This window comes from Phycomyces blakesleeanus (genome assembly GCF_001638985.1).
Source record: "Phycomyces blakesleeanus NRRL 1555(-) unplaced genomic scaffold PHYBLscaffold_1, whole genome shotgun sequence".
In the NCBI taxonomy this organism is placed as follows: Eukaryota; Fungi; Mucoromycota; class Mucoromycetes; order Mucorales; family Phycomycetaceae; genus Phycomyces; species Phycomyces blakesleeanus.
The window spans coordinates 1,843,512-1,864,332 of record NW_017265134.1 but is presented as its reverse complement, the minus strand read 5'-3'; the positions used below and the strand labels follow the sequence as shown (position 1 = coordinate 1,864,332).

At 32.3% G+C, this 20,821-nt stretch overlaps 7 protein-coding genes across 7 annotated transcripts; 3 read left to right on the top strand and 4 right to left on the bottom strand.

Moving 5' to 3' along the window:
- Positions 1 to 1,465: 1,465 nt before the first annotated feature.
- On the bottom strand, positions 1,466 to 1,999 carry PHYBLDRAFT_104648 (hypothetical protein; the record flags this gene model as incomplete). Its single annotated transcript, XM_018427855.1, has 2 exons — positions 1,466 to 1,537; positions 1,613 to 1,999. 2 exons carry the CDS (start codon positions 1,997 to 1,999, stop codon positions 1,466 to 1,468), a joined length of 459 nt encoding a protein of 152 aa, XP_018298875.1.
- Positions 2,000 to 5,918: 3,919 nt separating this feature from the next.
- On the top strand, positions 5,919 to 6,713 carry PHYBLDRAFT_138384 (hypothetical protein; the record flags this gene model as incomplete). Its single annotated transcript, XM_018429987.1, has 1 exon — positions 5,919 to 6,713. The coding sequence occupies one exon, from the start codon at positions 5,919 to 5,921 to the stop codon at positions 6,711 to 6,713; it is 795 nt and encodes a 264-aa protein (XP_018298874.1).
- Positions 6,714 to 6,737: 24 nt separating this feature from the next.
- On the top strand, positions 6,738 to 7,548 carry PHYBLDRAFT_138383 (hypothetical protein; the record flags this gene model as incomplete). The annotated part of the gene is made up of 5 exons (XM_018429986.1): positions 6,738 to 6,801; positions 6,860 to 6,964; positions 7,031 to 7,113; positions 7,189 to 7,219; positions 7,310 to 7,548. 5 exons carry the CDS (start codon positions 6,738 to 6,740, stop codon positions 7,546 to 7,548), a joined length of 522 nt encoding a protein of 173 aa, XP_018298873.1.
- A 152-nt stretch (positions 7,549 to 7,700) lies between these two features.
- PHYBLDRAFT_61887 (hypothetical protein) lies at positions 7,701 to 8,756 on the bottom strand (the record flags this gene model as incomplete). The annotated part of the gene is made up of 1 exon (XM_018440868.1): positions 7,701 to 8,756. One exon carries the CDS (start codon positions 8,754 to 8,756, stop codon positions 7,701 to 7,703), a length of 1,056 nt encoding a protein of 351 aa, XP_018298872.1.
- A 3,975-nt stretch (positions 8,757 to 12,731) lies between these two features.
- PHYBLDRAFT_120658 (hypothetical protein) lies at positions 12,732 to 13,457 on the bottom strand. Its single transcript, XM_018428752.1, has 3 exons — positions 13,194 to 13,457; positions 13,011 to 13,085; positions 12,732 to 12,899 (listed from the first exon to the last, which is right to left on the bottom strand). The coding sequence occupies exons 1-3, from the start codon at positions 13,267 to 13,269 to the stop codon at positions 12,754 to 12,756; spliced, it is 297 nt and encodes a 98-aa protein (XP_018298871.1). The 5' UTR covers positions 13,270 to 13,457; the 3' UTR covers positions 12,732 to 12,753.
- Positions 13,458 to 14,218: 761 nt separating this feature from the next.
- Positions 14,219 to 14,979, top strand: PHYBLDRAFT_138380 (hypothetical protein; the record flags this gene model as incomplete). Its single annotated transcript, XM_018429985.1, has 3 exons — positions 14,219 to 14,233; positions 14,461 to 14,751; positions 14,809 to 14,979. The coding sequence occupies 3 exons, from the start codon at positions 14,219 to 14,221 to the stop codon at positions 14,977 to 14,979; spliced, it is 477 nt and encodes a 158-aa protein (XP_018298870.1).
- A 3,551-nt stretch (positions 14,980 to 18,530) lies between these two features.
- PHYBLDRAFT_61884 (hypothetical protein) lies at positions 18,531 to 19,091 on the bottom strand (the record flags this gene model as incomplete). Its single annotated transcript, XM_018440867.1, has 3 exons — positions 18,531 to 18,637; positions 18,775 to 18,793; positions 18,888 to 19,091. The coding sequence occupies 3 exons, from the start codon at positions 19,089 to 19,091 to the stop codon at positions 18,531 to 18,533; spliced, it is 330 nt and encodes a 109-aa protein (XP_018298869.1).
- Positions 19,092 to 20,821: the final 1,730 nt, after the last annotated feature.

Genomic DNA, 20,821 nt, shown 5'->3' with positions numbered 1-20,821 from the left:
AGTATATTATTACTATTATATAATTGGTAATTAGTATATTAATTATTATCATATTATTGTTTGTTAATATATTATTTATCATTATATATCCCACTATATACATATTAACTATTGACATATAGCTAATTATTATATTTATATATATAGTCAAAGCTCGATTTAGTGATGTTTGATTTAGTGATAATCACGATTTAGTGATATTTTTTGAGATTTTTTGTCTGTTCCTTGCTAATTATCACTATTTTTTGATTTAGTGATAGTGATGAAAAAAAATTCTACTGATATCACTATATCGAACGCTGAGTTTGTTTTTTATAGTGAAAAAAAATTTAATACAAATTTCTGCTCAATATTTTTGAAACATGACAAGTTAGACTACTTTACTTTTACATAGAATAAACACATTTGATTATAATGTCAAGTACGCCAATACTTTATACCAAACACTGGGTTATCCAAATGTTATTTTACAGCTTTATTTTTATTTTTATTTTTTAAAATTAAATAAACTATATGGGATACATATTGAAAAAAATAAAAAAAAATAACAGTAATTTTCTTAGTAAATATAAATTTAAAGATAATGTTTTGTAAAAAAAAGAATTTTATTATAAAATATATTATTACTATTTATTATTACTATTTACAATTATTACTATTTACAACTATTATTATTTACAACTATTACTATTTACAATTATCACTATTTACAATTATTATTTAAAGTATTCTTTTATATTTTTTTAAAGAGTTTTTTCAGAATTTTCTTTAGCTTTTATATTATTCATAAATTGACAAAGTGTCTTCATCATTATATATTAATAAGGCTGACTATTTGGTACTACTAAATGTATCAAGTTGGCTATTAACTCTTTTACTATTTTTCTTTTTTCCTTGGGAGAATATTCATCTTTTTCATCTTCATTTTCTTCATTTTCTTCATTTTCATTTTCTTCATCAATGGTATCATCTTCTAGGGTATATAAGAATTCTTCTGGGGTATCAACAACTTTGATATTGCTTTCTGTAAGATGTTGGCATCTGGGTATAATAGTTATATCTTCAATAGGTATATTGACAGTCTCAGGTATAATTGGGGATATGCTGTGTGATGTGGGTATGTTGTCATGAAATAATCCAGTATGATTAAAGCAATTGATTATGGTTTCTGGAGTCACTTAGTTCCACACCAACTTGATAAAATTCATGCCTTCTAGTTGTGAAAGCTTGAAGTAGTCATCAGGATTGATGGCCATGTTGCTGATATATCTTTGAGTAGCAAGGGTATATTGGTAGTGCTGGTATTTGACTTTAAAGTTCTGTATAATGCCAGCTCTAGTGGCTGAAGGTATGATGTAGTGTTTGGTAGGAGGTATAAGAATTCCACATTGGTATAGTTGACATGGGTATTGTGGCAGGCTGCGTTGTCAAGCAGAACAAGTATCTTTCTGCCCAAGTTTCTTGCTCAACAGTCAATTATCTTGCATATATCTTTAAATATGGTACCTGTCATCCAGCTTTTATCATTGTTATAATACTAAAAGTCATGCTCTGGGCCTGTTTTATAAAATCAGAACATTTAGTATACTAAGAAAATTATTGGTTTCAGCACATATAAATAGTGTAATAACTTACCATTCTTCTTGCCAAAGCAGCGAGGCTTGGCATATTTGTCAATGATGAAAGGCTTCAGCTTCCAGAAGCCATCTGAGTTGCAAATCAATGCAACTGTTAGTCGAACTTTATCGGTCTTCTGACCAGAAATTGCTGCTGTTGATATGGTTGAAACTAGTGGCTGCTTATAGAAAAGACCAGTTTCGTCAAAGTTGAAAATGTCTTTTCTCTCATACATTCTCAACTTCTTCTTTATCTCTTCTACTCTCAGGTTAATTTCTTTGGTGTCTTTAGGAGCAGAGAAACTTTTGCCGTGCATCTTTCTGCTTTTTACTCTGAGTCTCTTCTTCAACTTTGCAATCCACCCATCTGAAAAGCTCAGCATGTCTTCCTGTGTGATGTTGTATTTGCTTACTGCAATTATCTTGGTATAGTTTTTGATTGAGTGAACATTGATTGGAACTGCTTTTTTCTCCATATCCAAAATAAACTAATGAACGTCTTCTTCCAACTAAGGGTAGGTTGTCTCTTTGGTGGACGTCTTCTTCAACTTCTTTTTTGTTCTTTCTAGGATTTTCTCTTCTTCCTGCAAAATCTTTGATATGGCTGCCTGAGATGGGAGCTTAGGCAAGTCAAACTGCTGTTTAGCCCAGGCTCTCAACTGCTTCTGGTTAAGTCTGTGTCTAAACTTATTGCAAATAGCAAGCTTCTGATTTCCATTAAGATGGACACGACCCATGACATTGCTGTTGTTGTCGGAAGAAGTGTACGAGGTGTTAGATACTATGGGCATGTTAAAGAAATAAAGTGATTGAAGGTGTGTAAGTGTGTGTGAGTGTGTGTTTAAAAAGAGTTTATAGCTAAGAATATTTTTATCAATAAAGATAACAGTAAAAATATGTTTTACAGTATTTCTTTTATATTAAACATATTATTATTAAATAAAACATATTACTATTAAACAAGACATAGCGCTTATAACACACCAATCATATTTTTTGTTTTCATGGATAAAGTATAAGGAGATCATTAGTTAAGCTTTTTGTCTCTTAGAAGAAGTATAAGCTCATTTATATGATATAAAATGAAATATGGTAATACATCTGATTGGTTTTTACTATGTCTTAGAAGATATGTAAACTTGGTTAAGTTTTATTGAATTAAGAATATATAAAACAATCATTACCATCAATTTTTTTTACAAAGATGTTTCAAATAATGCTTCATTTATTATTGGTTCTTAAGATTATATATCTCATTATAAAGATATTATAATAATTTGTTGAATAAAAGAATATACAATTATTAATAGAACATATATTCTATATGTCTTATATTGTCTGTCTTTTCCTGTAGTGTTTGTCTATATAATATATAAATATGTAATGGATGAATGTAATTTTAAATGGCTTTTATTATTAATACATTCATCCATCTTTCTTTAAAATTATTTATTAAAGTACTGATTTTACTTTATAGATTAACATCTTGTATTTAATATATTTCTATATATTTAATGACTTTTATTACTATTGATCTTAACATATAGAAAATAATATATTATCATCTTGCTATGAGAAAAGCAGCAGTCACATACAACTGAGTTCTAATATCACAAAAATATTCGGAATAAGAAAATATCACATTTGATTTGGTGGTAGTAATAAAATTCTGCGACTCCCAACTATATCACTAAATTGAGTGTTGACTGTATAATTACTTAGTCTACTATCAATATATTGACTAAAATCATATAACTAGTTATTTTATTTTTATATATTATTACTTTGCTTTTAGTTTATCTTATACTTAGTTATTATTTATTAAAATCATATCTATCATAATATAATCAAAGTATTAAATTATATTATCTATAAGTTAACTATTTAAATCATATCTATTATGATATAAATATCAAAATATTTATTTTCATACAAATCATACATAAGAGACATATATTATATTTTTATAAACATATGTTCGATAGTTGAAACAATGTTACTCTGGTATGCCGAATTGCTGACTACTATTTAATTTGTTGACAAGTCCCTAAAGTTTTGTATGAGTTCCTTTTTTTGATTTTTTTTATGAGAAGCAATAAATGTGTTAATGAGAGCAATAAATATATTATTTCCACCATTTTTAATATATAATTATTTGTTTTACTTGTGCAATGTAAGATATTTTTTAATATATGTTTATAAGTATCATATGTTTTGTATAATAAATAGCTGTATTTAGTATATTTATAAATAAAATTAAAATCTACAATTTATGTATAAATCAGATTAGAAATTTAATTTAATATGTTAGCAATAGACAGACGGTAAAATTCTGAATAAGTATGTTTTAGATTAAATCAATCATATTAAGCTTTATTTGTCTACAATTAACTTGAAAAAGTAGAAAATCCGAACAAGATTGAGCAGTGTACCAATCTTAGGAGACTTCTACAGAATTATTGTATATTTCTCCTTATTATATTTTTGTTTCAAATTTTGCTCACATAAAAACAGAGAACAAAATTTGAGACAAAGTTTTTACTCTTTTAACCAATCTGATTTATTACAAAGAAAGCTGAAGAAATAGTTATTTAGAATTTTACTGTTTGTCTACCACTGTTATACATAAAATTGATGATCAAGAGAAAGTAGTTTTTGAAATATAATAAAAAGTGATATATAGACATTTGTGTTAATTTATAAAAAATCTTTAATTTTAATAGAATATTTTGTTGAACAAAATATTGTATGCAATAATTTTAGCAATAGTTAATGATGACTTTAATTTATATTTTTATAAGATATTCATTCTGTCAATAAAAAAGCAATATTATATTTAGACAATCTACTCGGAATAGTCTAAATGGTTGGTTGATATGTAAAAAAAAATTAACTGCCTTTTATCCCAATCTTAATCATCTTCTGTTTTTTTTTGTTCATGTTAAATAGAATATTCTTTTACTTTTTATTTAAAGAAATTTTTAAAAATAAGACTTTTTTGTACTAACTTGTCTACATTTTTAATATTTGTTTTATTGAAGTATTCACACAACTGTTTTATTTTTATTTTTTTGTTGTTGTTATTATTTTACTTAATTTAAATAGTTGTATATAAAAAAAATTAAGCAAATAGATATATTTTCTGTAAATTAATTCGATTTTTATTTTATCTAATGAATAAATTAATATATATATATATAATGATTATATTCTACTTGGGCAGCAATATTCAATTTATTTTAATTTTCTACCAACTTGCCCACTATACCAAATCCCGGTGGCCATCTAATCGTAGCATGATTCAAACTCCGAAAATTCTAAAGATCAACAATGCGTCTCTAACACCACTTTTTTGTTACTCTCCTTTATTAGCTATCAGTAGAGCTAAGAAACATACAAATACAATCAGTAGAAGTCAAGAAAAGTGGAATTATATGAATTTTATTTTTTGATAAAATATTGATTTCTTAAAAAAAATAAAAAAATAATAATATTATAAATGTCAACTGAAACCAATATTTTTTATTTATTTATTTATTTTTTGGTATCTTGCATGCCCTTTAACCAAGGCGACAGATTGTTCAAATAATCTTAATTACAAGAGGTATATATATGTATACATTTGATATTCTTTATATTTTCTGTTGAGAGGTTGAAAAGTTGTAAAAAATATTTTCAATGCAGTCATTGGTGCAATGATTCTAGTTGAGAAATGAGGACAGGGGGTTTCTAGCAGAATAAACAAAAATAATACTCTTACTGATTTATTTATCTATTTATTTTTCATATGCATTTCTTTCAATAAGCATGCCTATTAACATCAACTTGCAATCAAATTTACAAGTAACATTACTACAATCATGTACATGCGCACATGCACACACACCCATATTTTACCAAGAGCATCTCTAAATACATATTATATTTGTCAAAAACATTACTATTTACCAAAAGTGGTAGCCAGCTTTGATGTTTGTCATTCATAAACCAATTCATCAAATCCAGCATTATATTAAAGGTGCTCTTCAGCAGTCTCGGTATAATTCAAAATTATGTGATAAAGAAAAGTTTTATTTAAATATAGTAGTTATACACCAAAAAATCATGAATTACTTTCCGAAAATTGTTAATTCTACCAAGTAGTTTTACGCGCGAATTTGCAGGGGAAACTACTTGGTATAACTCAAAGCGGCGCTAAAATCATAAAAGTAACTTTAAACCACGGTTTTACTAAAACGTCCCCATATTTTTTTTATATACATTTTACTCTTTTTACTACTTTTATCTTACAAAATATTTAAAATGAATAACATCAACACTGACCTTACAGAAACTGAGATCTTGGCTGTATACAGCCTTCAATTTTCATCCCAAAAAACTATTGCATCTGATAATGATGAAGATTATGAAGAAGCAGAAACTGAAGTGAAACGTTTACACTACATGAGAGAGCATCTGTTGAACATGCACGAGACACTTATTCAAATATACAGCAATATAATGCTTGCTGGAAATAACCATATGACAGATGATTTCCAAACTGTTTGCTACCTTGGTTCTCCTATGCATATCACTGCAGAGCGTATAGTACATAACAACTTAGACGGAAGCAATGTATATTGGTGGATACTTTGCCACCCACATTTACATAATGGAGTCGGAATCAACAGCTTCCGTGATCATTACAGAATCAATAGAAGAACATTCAACTGTATGGTCAATGTTTTGTCCAGAGACTCCGAGTTCAAAGCATCAAATGAAAGAGGAAATACTAGCCATTCCATATGGAAACAGGTGGCTATTGTTCTCTGGCGCCTGAGTAATACCCACTTGGGATACAGAATGGCATCAGAGATGTTTGGTGTCAGCCAGGCAGCTTACCACCGGTTCACTGAGAGGTTTCTGAAAGCTATGATTTGCTGCTTTTTGAATGACACAATCAAGTGGCCATCGACTATTAGAGAAAGTCGCAGAGTAATGTCAGGGTTTGCTGAAGCATCGCGCAGAACAGGGAATCCTCATTTAAAAAGCTGTATTGGTGCAATTGATGGTAAACTTGTGGTAGTTCAGAAACAATCTTCGTTTGGAAATAGCTGACTGGACCGACATGGTAATGCCTCAATGTCCCTCATGGCTGTATGTGATCACAAAAAGATGTTCATAAAGATCAAGGTTGGACATCCAGGTAAATGACATTGATAAACAATAAAGATGTTACTCTTTCTAAAATATTCTATAATTAGGTAGTCAAAATGATACACATATCTTTACAACAAGTTATTTTTATAATGATATGATTCACAATCCCCAAGCACTCTTTCCTGATCTAAGATCATACATAGTAGGAGGTATGTTTTTATAAATACATAATTATTTACACTATATCTAAACTTGTACATCTGTAATGATATCAGATTCAGCATATCCAATTCTTAAGCATTGCATGATCCCATATAGCCATTCAACAACTGTTCGACGTGAAAAGCACTTCAACAAGGTATAATCATCTACCAGATTTGCTATTGAGAATGCATTTGGATTGCTTGTAATCAGGTGGCGGTTTATGTTTAAGCATCTGTATGTTCTTACCACAGAAAGAATGTGTGAAGTCATAACAGTATGTTGTATATTGCATAATCTGTGTATTATGTATGGAGACAGCCAGGAGTATCTTAATGATATGTTGTGACAAGACATTGATGATTCGCAATATGAAGAACCCACAATGTATGGATTTGCTCGTACCAATAACATGGATGGTACAACTTTAGACATTGTAAACAATGATAATAATAACAATGACAACTCTGACAATGATGATGATGATGCTACCATTACGCCAGTACTCTCTACACGATCAAGAGCTAGACTTAGTACAGAGGGAAAACTTAGAAGAGATGAAGAGAAAGATTCTTTATATATTGTCTCATAAAACATTTATACATTTTCTTTAAAATAGATTTTAAATTGGACCAAAATGATTTGAAAAGCTATGCTTTTATATTGTTAATGAGATAAATAAGAGGTAATTAATGATGAATATATTATTATATAAGAAAAAGCAAGAAAAAATAGATGATTTTATTAATTTAACTCATTTATACGAGTGAGGTAAGATGATGGACCTCTTGATCTTTTACGTCTAGAAAGTATTTCCAATAGAGACCTTCTTGACTCTTCCTCTCTCTCATCAGCTATAACTTGTCTATTATATTCACGTGTTGCAATCAGCTCTCTACTCTCCCAATCCAAACGTCTTGCTTCTTGAGATGCTATCACATCCAGTCTATATTGCTGAAGAGTATCTTCATATAGCTCTTCAAGTCTTTGGTACCTGGTACTGAGAAGGTCGTGCATGGATGTCATGATGTCAGTTTGGCTTCTTGAGTTTTCCAGGAAGGCTTGCTGGAGCTCAGATGGCGTGGTTCTTCTGGTCCCGGATGTTGACACTGGTTCCGTGCCTTGTCTTGGGGATGGGACAGGATTGGGAGTGCTGTAGGACCACTGACTCATCTCAGACCGTCCCTCCGAGACAAAAGAAGGGGTTGTCAATTGGGTGTTCTTGTAAGTAACACCGTCATCTTGGCAGATGCTGATCACGGCTTCAGCAACAACTTCCTCAACAACACGGCCTGTCTCCATCAACATTGACAGGAAGAAACCAGGGTTGCTCAAGGTAATCTCCTTCATATCATCAAAGTGGATATACCTTTCTTGAGGAGGAGGTCCACCAGATCCAGTTCTTCTGATTTCCGCAGTAATCTTTTGGAAATCCTTCTTGATCGACTGGAACTTGTCTTTTATATATTTGACAGCTTCATATTTACTAGAAAACCCAGCATTGAGAGGAGATGCTGCATAACGGACAACATCTAGATGATTACAGAAATCATCATGAAGTTTCTGCCATAGTCTTGTCTTTCCAGAGTTATCCAAGATGGCATGCTTTGCATAAAACCCAGTGTCAATTATCAGGCGAAGAAGGACCTTAATAATATTGTCATTCCAGGCAGATGGACGACCAACAGTTTGGGTTCTTCCTGATTGAGGAACTTCTTGGAAAACGGTTATTTCTTGCGAAGGAACCATATTCAACACATTTTGGTGAATGGAGTTGGTGTTGGTAAAGGTAGGGTTCATTGTTGATAGGATATTTGTTTTAAAAAAGAGAGTTGTTATGTAAATATTACAGGAACAAAGGCAAAAGACATATTAAAATATTTATTAAATAATAAAGTATTTGAAAGCGAGCAGTTATTTTAGTAAACTATAATTGGTTCTATCGTTTCCATTTATATCAACGCCTCTTGAATATAGTTTTGCCAAGTAGTTTCCCGAGGTTTTGCATCTGTTGTGGTGGTTGAAGTTGAAGAAGTTTTTAAGAGGAAGAATTGAAGATTTGAAATTAGGAACGAAGATTCGTGAGAACTTGTGTAGGTTTTGTTTATTGAGAAAGATTTTGTATCAAAGTTTGACCAGGTTCCTACACTGAACTACTACTGCTATTTATATTGTTTTGGATTGGGAAAATTATATGACTGGGGTCAGGTAATCGATCCTATCTGAGCCTTAATCAGAGCAACGTGATCTTGGGATAATTAATGTATGATTAATTATATAAATGTGTGTAGTCCTAATGAAGTATTAACATCGAAAGTAAATGTGTTTATGAGTTATAATTATGCTTATAATAATCCACTGATGTATCCCATATTATGGTGATATCATCATATGAAATATAATCACTATCATGCATGCTAAACCTGTGTGTTAAATAATAAAGTAATCGGTAGACACCTTTGACTGGAATAGCTGAGGCCTTATATTATTTCCTTCAGACTTATTCTCAATTACAGCAGTAGCCAATACTCATTTACAACAGCACCAATTAAATTAGATGTTTCACATTAGTTTTTGGAGTGAAATCTATGGCTGTGTATCATGATTACTATAAAAAGCAGTCTCTCTACTTTATTTGTAATTTCCCGTTTTTTTCTTATAGCCAAAATAATTATACTGAGATCGCTGAAGAGCACCTTAAACAGCGGTTTTATTATGATTATTTTACTTTATAAGTTTTTTAGGTTGCATGTTGTATATGCCGGCATATTTTATGAAAGAATATATATATATCAAGCTGTTTTACCAGAGATAGTCTTGAAGGTCCAAGAAAACAGCAATGAAGAGTAGTATACGTTTGTGAAACCTTTTGACATCCTTAAAAACAAAGATTTAATCAGATATTACATGGTTAAGGATGTCCTGCTGCATTTTAAGAAAATATAGAAAACTGAACTGCGCTAATGTTATGTTGTAAATGACAGCCGTTGACTCTCTTTACAAAACCGACGACTCAAAATCTCCTAGTTGTTTCTATATATTATCCTCTTGTTGACCACTTACAGTTATCCAGTTATTGCATGCTTTCTCCCCATCCAACCCACCTTGGTAATTCAATTTTCTTTAACTTGTCTTACGATTAAGTTGGAATCCTCGTTATTGTTTTCATTTACTCTGGACGAATATATATTTATGTATCCTAGTGGATGGTAAAGTATTAGTCATTTTTTATTTAATTGTTAATACACTTTATATTGCTTAAATATTGAATTTAGAATAATAAGAGGCAAAAGAGATGAAGAGGTTGGGTTGTCGGAAATTGCGCTTCATTTTAACCGTATCTTGATACAGTAAAAACATATGCATGTGGGTCGAGAATACACTGTAAAAGAAAAATTAATTATTAAATATTCACGGAGTCATTGCTGTAAAAACAAATGTCATTTTATATGCAACAATGTAAATGTATGCCAAGCTGTTTGATTTTTACCTCGAAGTAGTTAGAGCTGGCATGTTCCACTTTTATACAAACATATCAACACTATGATGCCAATATATGCTTCCTAAGAGATGGAGGTAATGGAGGATACTAAGAGTTGTGGTGGTAGGTGATCTAACTTAAGTACAACATTGTTCCTTCTACACATTTTTTTTTAAAACAGTGCTTGTACGTCAATAGTCTAATCATCTTGATTTAAAATAAATAAAAAGTACAAAATGCAAAATACTTCAAGTTCATTATGCTTTAACATCGCAGTTGATAAAATTTCGAAAGCAATATATTTTGCTTTACTAATAACTTACAATTCAAAATGCACACAACATATTCCATCCCCTCGTTTTATCCCAAAGACACGCATCAGGGACTCTTGCTGCAGTAGATCCAATAATAATCAGCAAGCTGTTTCTAGAATAGCAACACATATTACAGACTGATAACAAAACAGTTACATTTGAAGTTGTTTAGATATTTAAGAATATTATAATGTATTTGATATGGGCTTTTGCCATTTACTGTCTAATAACCATTTATATGTATATATAGCTGTGAGTAAAACACAGCTGAAAAGAGAACCATGAAAGTAGATAATGTGAAGTAATTTTATTTTATTTATTCTCTGAAGAAAACATATCAAAACTAATAAACCTCTGTAAATTTTACTTGCAGTAATCACAACCTTTTCATCTGATTCTGTAAAAGCGATGGTGAATCGGGCTAGCTCGTCTTTTTGAGATTCCAACTTCATGTCTGACAATGAGATCAATAGTGAATACTCAGATGTCATGCATGGCTACGGCAACAATGGCAGCGATGAAAACGACGTTTCCGATATCAAACATTAATGAGTTTAATGGCTCAGGTCAGTACTGAATACATAAACGAAAAATAAAAATATTAATTTTTTGTCGATTTTTTAAATAGATACATTTACTGTTCCTGCTACACCCCTACTTCATAAATCACCAATTAACCACATTTTTTGCATTTTTATTGGGTTTTTTTTATTACACTCTTTATATTTCTCTTCATAAAGCGTTTTCGTCATATTTACTGACAAATATTATTATAAAACAAAAGGCTCAAAAGTCCTCCATTTAGATGTGAGTTATTGAAGCTTATGCGTGGATCGGATTATTTTTTGTTGGGCTTCCACATGAACATTTTATAGCCGTATTTTACAACATTATGAAAATCTAGTATCGTATTGTAGCAGCTAGAGCAAGATCAAGACCTCAAATACTAAATAGATTAATACAGGTGCTATCAGTCTTTTTTTTTCTTTGAGTATAAGATGTAATCCTTTCAAAAGTTATACATGGCATAAAAAAATTCCGGATGCCAATTCATGTTAGCAACTATACAAGACATATATATTCATTATATGCCCGAAAACTTTAACCCTATGTTTAAATAAATTGAATAAAGAACATCACGCAATGCTTATATTCAAACAAGATATTGTTAGTCAACTTACTGGGTTCTATCCGATATGATTGGAAAACTATTAGAAAATTCAACGATTTGACTATTAGATTGCAAAATCCAAATCTCCACACAATCGAGGATGTTTGGCATAATATAAAAGCCAGAGTTCAATAAATAAAAAGTTCTACGAGTAATATCCAAGATCCTAAAATATCTATCACCTAGAAACGGGAGCAGCTCGGCCGAGAAGCTATGCACATTTGTGAAAAGCCCACCCGACAGAGACAAAGTGTTAATTAAAGCTTGTGGTAACCACATCATATGTTAGAATTTGTTTTTTTTAATTCTACAATATATATATATATATATGTATACATTTATTTATAACAGAACAAAAACTTGTCTTATTTTGTCATTTTTCTGCGAAAATATACCATAATGAAGTTGAAGTATGGTTTATTTGGAAGCAGGAATCAAAGATTTTATCAATGGTTTCTGATACGGAAGTATAGTATTATTTTTCTTAAAGTAATGCAAGATATCTGAAGAGTTTTATATTTTTTGCCTGGTTCGGTTATGTTATTGTTGGAACACTTCTATTGAGCCTTGTCATTGTTTTCCTGATTTCTGATTTCTGATTTATTTATTGTTTGTCATCATCTTGTATTTTATCCTACATCAACCCACAGTGCGCGTCAAAGATAACTCCATACAAATATATATATCTCGTAAAGCTACAATGCCACTCACTCCTTTCTTCTATAGTTCACAATCATCCCAAGACACAAACCCAGAATGTTTTTCATTATCGCACGAAGATCTAATCCTTCCCTCCAAAAAAATGGTATACATATAATTTTTATGATTTATTTAAAGTAATTTTTGAAGTTCACCGCTGTTGTAGATAGCAGTAAGGGAATCACAACCGCCAATGTGCTTGGTGTTAATGAAGATGTTGGGAACTGTACGCTGACCGGTCAAGGTCTGGAGATAGTCCTGAATAGCTGCGCCATCGGCTGTGTATTTATAATAACAATATATATATATATTTTAAAAAAAAATTAAAAATTTGGTATAATAGCGCATTCCGTTAGGCAATTATTCAAAGATAGAAATAAAACAATTACCATGCTTGTCCAATTCAACGATAAAGACCTCGACCTTCAAATCGGCAAGAATCTTCTTGGCCTTGGTGCAGTAAGCTATTTATATAAGGATAAAGATAATATTAATAAAGTTTCGGTTAAAGTCTTAATATATATATATTGAATTTTTATTTATAATAAGCAGAGAGAAAGAGAGTTACTTACGGCAGTACGACTTGGAGAAGACAACAACCTTGTTGTTGGCAATGCTGTCATTAACAAACTTTTCGATGTTGGACATGATTACAAATTATTTGAGATAAAGACATGCTTATTCAAGCTGGCTACAGCTATTTATACAGCTAACAGTAAGGACTACGTATGATGACGCGTAATTAAGATTCCGAAATTATAGGTTCAGATTTTTTGAATTCAGAGTGATTTTTTTTTTCTTTTTGGGAACAGAGAAGATTCAGTCATAAGAAAACTCGATTTTCAGGTGATTTAGAGTGGTTTATGTTCAGTTTTGAGAAGAAAATGCGAGAAAAATATTAAGCTGTTTTCACCTAAGTAGCTGACTAAGGATTGGCTGGTGATATGTATATATGATGTACAAATTTAGCAATTTCATAATCATACCAGTTTCTTCCTTTTTCTATCGAGTCTAATAAGACTATCAAAATATCCAAGCATAATTCGGACCAAAATAAAAGAAGAAGAAAACGTTGATTATATTCAAGTGTTAGTAAGAGTCCTACACATAAATTACATATTTATGTTACAGTCAAGCAGGCATTTTTTTTACTAATCAATCTAGTTTGTAATCAAGAACCCCAAACGACACTTCAGTAAAGTGTGTCACGGATGAAGATCTTCAGTGGCCAAACTCTATGAATAATTTAAGAGAGTACGAAGAAGAAAAAAAAAAGTTTAATCTCTGTTCTATCATACAAATATGAGCATAAAAAATCAGCCTTTTCACTTACCTTTTGGACCATCTCTCTCTCTCTCTTTTTTTTTGCTTTGGACGACTTCTATTTTAATTTTAAACGTTTACAAAAGGAAATTCAGACGTTTTTGATTTTTGCCTGTCAGTTTTTTCAACTGCCTTTTTTCCAATCAATACTCTTCTTTTCAGTATTATTAAACTGAATAGACATTGCTTCCACCATGCCTTCACCATAAGCTTAATAAGAAAAGCCTCCAGAATCACAAATACCAATATAATAATGAAGCACATAGTTTTAACTATGCCGATTCACAAGGTAAAAAATAAAAGTATAAAGCAAAATGAAGCTGACGGAAACAAACTGTCGTATATTATTAACTTAATTTTTTAAAATAGAATTCGTAAAATGTGTAAATCTTGATCGAGTCGACAATTGCCTTAACCTGCAAGTTTTGTCATAAATGGTAAGCTGAGAGTACATCCAAATACATCCAAAATGCAAGAAGTGAAGACTTACTATGCTTGTCGTAAATGTCGCAATAGCAACCCGGGAACGAAATAAATCGGGTGGAGACTGCATCTGAGGTTGACGATAGTGCTCATGTTTCTCTTGATATAGTGACGACCCCCACATCCATTGAAGAGCAAGAAGAAGAAAAAACAACAAGACATTGTTACAAGACGGCCGTACCACCAGTATTCAACGCATCAAATCAACCTGAAAGGGACAGAGAAAATGAAATAAAATCTCGGATAGCATATTTAAGGGATATAAGGCCAATGCCATATACTGATTATGAAGGAAAAGAGCACAGCTTACTAGCTGCGCCAAAAGTTATTCAGAATGTGATATCATTACAAGAGAAGGATCTATTGCTATCATTTTTCTAGTTGTGCCCAAAGAAAGAAAGACAACCATTGAAGATGATTCACTCAAAGTTTCTTCCCCTTCCATCTGCAATACCATTCTGGATCAACAGTCCTACAGGGCCAATATTTTATAGTGGGGCACGAAGTTTCTATTTGACCTGGCCATGCTCGGGTTACAGCGTCTTTCTTTAATCCTTCAGGGCAAAATGGTGTGTCCTGAAATTCATACAATGCATTCAATTAGTAGCCCTAAATTTAGACTCGACCACTCTAAAAAAATAGCTACGAATACACTTTATCAATAGCCAGTTATACAAAAGATTATTAGGAGTTGTTGTCATAACAGACTTTGTGACGCAATATTGTAGGACATTTTACTATTTATTAGCCTTCTTACGCGTATGATACCTTTCTCTTTTACCTATTCTATCTATATAGCCAGAAAGTGACCAAAGGCCTTTCATTGAAAGAGAAAGGTAAGCAAATCTGTTTGCCCTTTCCTCCAAAGCTATTGATTCATGCCACGCTGTCTCAGGTGAAGATCGTAGCAGAGTAGACACATACTGTGGTTTGTTAGAATCAAAATGTGGCCTCTCTAGAATTAGCGATTCTGGATAACCATTATAGAAATCTGCTTTCCAAGTCAAATTATATCGAACTTGAATACAAAATCGCATTCTGATTAAGGTACGGGTAGACACAAAACCCTGGAATAGTTAACTAATGTGCCAGACCGATGGAAGATACGATACCTACAGAAAACAAAATATATTATTTGTCCTTCGTGGTGAAATGTATTCAAAACTGTCATCCATCGATACTATTTATGGGAAATCAGCAGCATCAAAGAAAGGGAACACTCCACAATCATCTCTACCTAATGCTGGCACAAGATACGAAAACATTAAAATGGTTTTAATAAAAAAATGACAGTTCGAAAAAAAAAACTAATTTTCTGGGCACCACAATTATGAATGGTTTATTCACTTCATTAATCTGCCTTGTCAATAACAAATGCTCAACATTGGTGCGCCCAGTTCAAACGATTTTATTTTCGGAAGAGCGATACAAATTTTTGTGGTCAAACATAAACTTCAAGATATAAAAAAAAATGATACAAAGAATAACCTCACCAACAACAACTTTTATATCCATTCGACGAACATATACAATTGTGTCAAGTGCGATTTAAATTTGATCGACCTTCAACTTACTTTTGTTACCGACCCACATCCAAATGTACAACTGATATTGGCATGAGACCTTTAGCGATCTGCACATTGGCAAATCTCTCAAGGGATTAGGATAGTGATTTTAATTCCAATCTACCTATATTTTCCTACGCACCCTCTCGGTAACTATCTCCACCCAAGTTTCTTCTCTCATTGTCATATCCATACCACTAAAACATAAAGGAATGAATGATCGCCGATATAAGTATAATGATGATGGAATACTAAGAGTCAATGATATCTCTGCCACTGAAACTCTTTTGACTGAAGTGTCGTCTGGTTATGGCTCAAATGAAGCTGGTAAAATACACCTGGCTTAGGGTGAAATTGACTTACTTCCAACTCCGCTAAAATCAAAGAAGTACACCTCTGTTTTTCAAGGTTAAATAAGTTCTCAAAGACATGATCCTTAAAGACAAAAAATGAATGGAAGATTTTGTAATATGTGTTGCTTATTTATATTAAAAATTGATGGAGGTTTAATAGTTAATAGCTCCTCCATGCTTCTTCCTGACTAATATCATACGATCTTTAATGCTCAGGCAAAACTTCACACAAGTACTTGCTGTGATTTCTGCCCACTCCTCCAACAAAGCAACGTCCAGTTCTTTTAGCGTGGTAGGCTGGGGTCTTCTATCTCTAACCTTGTTATCAAGGTAGCTCCACATATTCTCAATTGGATTGAGATCTGGACTTTTTGCAGGCCATGGTAAGATAGCCACATCGTTTCTTTTTTTCCACTGTTCCGCCAACTTGCTCTTATGTGGCTTGGCATTGTCTTCTTGGAGAAGGCAGGTGGCGGTGTCCTTGTCAGGAAGGGCAGCAAGAAATGGGAGATAGTTGTCCCTCAGTGTCTGGACATACATTTCTTTTGTCATGTAGTCATCTAATATAACTAGTGGGCCAACACCTCCTGCCCAAATACATCCCCAAACTGATACTGAACCACCCAACCCTTGCACTGCTGGTACCAGACAGTCATCGTCATACTTCTCATGCGGTTGGCGCCAAACATATTGCTGTCCACCTTTCTGAAAAAGGGTGAATCTGGACTCATCACTCCAAATTACTGATGTCCATTCATCATTCCAATTTTTTCGCTCCCTAACCCATTGCAAGCGTGCCTTCTTATGTGCTTCATCTAGGTAAGGCTTGGCTACAGCAACACAAGAGCGAAGGTCCATATCGTGCAGATATTTGCGTACTGTTGCTTGACTGATTGAGATGTCATGCATCTCTTTAACACTGCGCGTGATGGTAGCTAATGTGTCACGTCTATTTTTTTTTGCGGTGAACTTCAAATAACGAATTGCCCATGGTGATAGCTTCTTAGAGGCCCTAGGATGCTCCTTCTCAGCGCACGTCTTCTTTGTCTCGTATTTTTTAATTATATGATAAACAGTTGATTGGGGTATGCCTTCTGCATGTGAAATCTCATAGGAGCTACGTCCTTCTTTATATCTTCCAATAATCATTCCTTTTTCGAAATCTGTTGTCTTATAATATGAGTTGGTAGTTTTAGCTTTATTGTTCTTTGGCATTGTGATTTGTTTTATTAGAGAGATTACAGAATTAAAATGAAAGGAAAATAGAGGATGGTCTTCTTGCATAGAAAGAAGTCATGGCGGAGTTGGAAGTAAGTCAATTTCACCCTAAGCCGGGTGTAAGTTTTGACCATTATAAATCCATATTTGGAACATTTTCAATAGTACGAACTGTGGCGCTGTTGTGACAAAGTCTCATTAAATACTTTCACAAAATTTTAAATCCATTTCCTACATGCCCATCGTAAGTGACTCGTGAAATACGATGTTTAAGTACATTTTGTGTGAGTAACTGTATTTTTCTCTTTGCATAGGTAGTTCTACCAGACAATGGACAATGCCAACATATATACCTGGCATTTACATTGTGACCAAATAGTAGAGGGTGAGTGCTCCTATAAGATTCTCTGAAAAAGATATTCCAGCTCATCCGTTTATTGGCGTCTTTAAAACACTTACTCTAAGTTGGATGGCACAAGAGCATGGTTTAGATAGAGGAAGAGTGTATTAACTCACAACATTGAGTTTTGGAATATAGATTGCTTGCAGGGAACGTTATCAGTGCTGAAGGAATTTTAACAAGAACATAAAACCATTTTACGATCAAAGGGTAAGAAACCAAAATAACTTTGCAGTATAATAAACTCAATCATAGTCGCTTGAATGAAGAAAGACACACAAGTACTATGGCAGAACATAATCCTATGAGTGTCTCCAGCAGCCCAGGGCACAATTGATCCATATCCCGCTCAAACCCGATTACCTTACCTCTCCCCAGTAGCATTATCCCCAAAAGTAACCTACACATATTAAATATCTATTGGTTTTTTAATAAAGCAAATATTTATCATACATTTTGAATAAGCACATCAATCGTACAAGTTTCTAGCTGGTATCCCATTGCTTACATCCTTTATTATACTTGATAGGTTTTTTTCGGTCGGATTCATTTTTGATTGCTTTATTTTCACCTTGATATTACCCAAAATTCGTCAATTGCATTAAGCTTGGGTGAGAAGCAGTAAGAAGGCAGGCGTTGCAAACCTTTTGTTCTACCTTGCGGTACAGCGGATCCTATTTATGTATACTAGCATTGTCGAGAACCAGGTATGAGTTTTGGAACCTTTCATCTTTATCCATAACATCAAACAGATCATTAATAATCTTAATAAAATGAAGTGTGCTAGTACTCTTGAAGACTTTTTTTTTACCAGTAATGGGATATTGTTTCTTTTTTAAAAAAATTTAATACTTAATCATCTTTATCTTTCTCGTCATGTTCATTTTTTTGTTCATCATCAATTTCATCAGCAGTTCTTTTTACGCCTTTGCTTTTGTTAGTCCTTTTTTTTGGGAAAGGAATAGGGTTATTTTCTGTTTTCAGCTTTCTGAGTGGCAGCTTCAACGATACATGCATTACTGTTGAATTGTGAATAACAACCAAGATGCTGCGAGTAATTCCTCTTGGCTTTGGCGTATTTACTATTGCTTGTGTTGCAATGTCAGAATTTTTCCAATTGAATCTCATGTTGATATAAAAGCTGACTTCATCAATAAAAACTCAATTCCTTATAAAGTTTATATCCGTATCTTTCCACATTATATACCAATCATATATGTCTTGAGGGGGTTTTTTTTTGGAAAGTTTCTATCGGTAAATTCAAAAACTGGCTTATTTATTGTCATGCATAGTTTGGTTTCTATATAATTGTTCATATGAGACTTAAAAATACTGAGTGGGTAGATTTGAATATCCGTTAAATATTTGTCTAAAACTTTTTTTTTGTTTGGTTAAAACATTTATCAAGACAAATCACTGTGAATACTCTAAATATATAGAATAAACAGAGATGTTGCCCACAACTTGACAACGACTGAGGGTGTGGTGATTTCCTGCCCATGGTTTAGGATGTTGATTTAAACACACAGTAGTTTTTATTTGTTTGTACTAATAATTAGACCGGGTTTGCCTGCCCTTTACCACAGAAAGAAAGAAAAAAAATATGATAAATATTCCTCCTTAAAAAGATGTAAAGAGTAGGATATCACAAAACATTATGATGAATAAAGAACTACTCTGAGAGCCTGTGCCACATCCTCAGTCGTTGTCAAGCCGCCTGCAACGTCCCAATTTATGTAAAGCAGGGAGGAAAAGCACTTTTTCTAAAATATCAAAATAAGCGTACCCTTTGAAACCCCCCAAGAAATTTGTGTTAGAATCTCAAACTAACGCCGGTTTTATTATTACCAAGTGTGATGTCCTATACTTTTAATTAAATGAAATTTAAAGTAATGAACCTGCATAGAAAACTAATTTGCTATATATAAATTTGGTTGGCTTGTTTGTATTTAGGAGTGGCTAAATTGCAGACATTTTGTCAATGTAAACTAATATTACTATTTCTATTTTGAGACAAGTAAAGAACAGATACTATTACTGAATGAGCCGCCGAGATTATTATTAATAAGAGGAAGAACAAGAAGAAGAAATGCTCTTTATTGCACATATGATACCTCGGCCCGGCGCTTTAATGTGTATGTGCGTGTTTGTATTATGTCCTTTATTTTATTTTATTTTATTTTATTTTATTTTATATTGTATTATTTGTATTTTTATTTTTGAAACAATTTTAGGAAATACGGATTATATCTAAAATCAGGGAAATAAACGTAGGACACACGACGTCGACAAGTGCAACTGTGCGTGCAAAATGAATATGCAATTGAGCTTATGGAGTGTAAATGGGCAATTCTTCTTTGTTTTTCACTCTGTTTAGTGTATGTGAATAAAAGATTGGTAATAATAAGTCAAGCGAAAGAAAGCAAAAAAAAAAGACGACTTCTAGAGATGTTCTATAAATTCCGGACCTTTCTTTATTTCGAGTCGATACTTGTTCTTAATTCTCAAGTAAAAGGTTAATTGATGGTTAGACCGAGTATATAAATAAGCGGAAGAAGAACAATGACAAGTAAAGTTTTGGTTTGTTTTATTTTATCTTTTTCATTACCTTAATTTATTCTCCTCTATAACATATTAGATACTTTATCAAGCAAAAATCAATCAATTCCATGGGCTCTTAATTTTATCTCGGGTATTTCCTTTTATTTTATTTTCGTTTCCGCCCTTGAAAGCCAAAGAAGCTGCCTTTTAGTTCTTTTTGTAAATAGACAAATCTTTAAAGAACAAAGTACAATTAAAGAAGAAGAAGAGAAAAAGGTAGCTCCTGGAATTTGGGATTTATAAAGTCAAAGTGGTTT

What these genes read in the sequence shown, in the direction of transcription:
- PHYBLDRAFT_120658 (XM_018428752.1), bottom strand. Translation starts at nt 13,269, where the DNA reads ATGTCCAACATCGAAAAGTTTGTTAATGACAGCATTGCCAACAACAAG. An exon ending in CTTCTCCAAGTCGTACTGCC is followed by an intron (nt 13,086 to 13,193) that starts GTAAGTAACTCT and finishes TTATATAAATAG; the next exon opens with CTTACTGCACCAAGGCCAAG. An exon ending in CGTTGAATTGGACAAGCATG is followed by an intron (nt 12,900 to 13,010) that starts GTAATTGTTTTA and finishes ATAAATACACAG; the next exon opens with CCGATGGCGCAGCTATTCAG.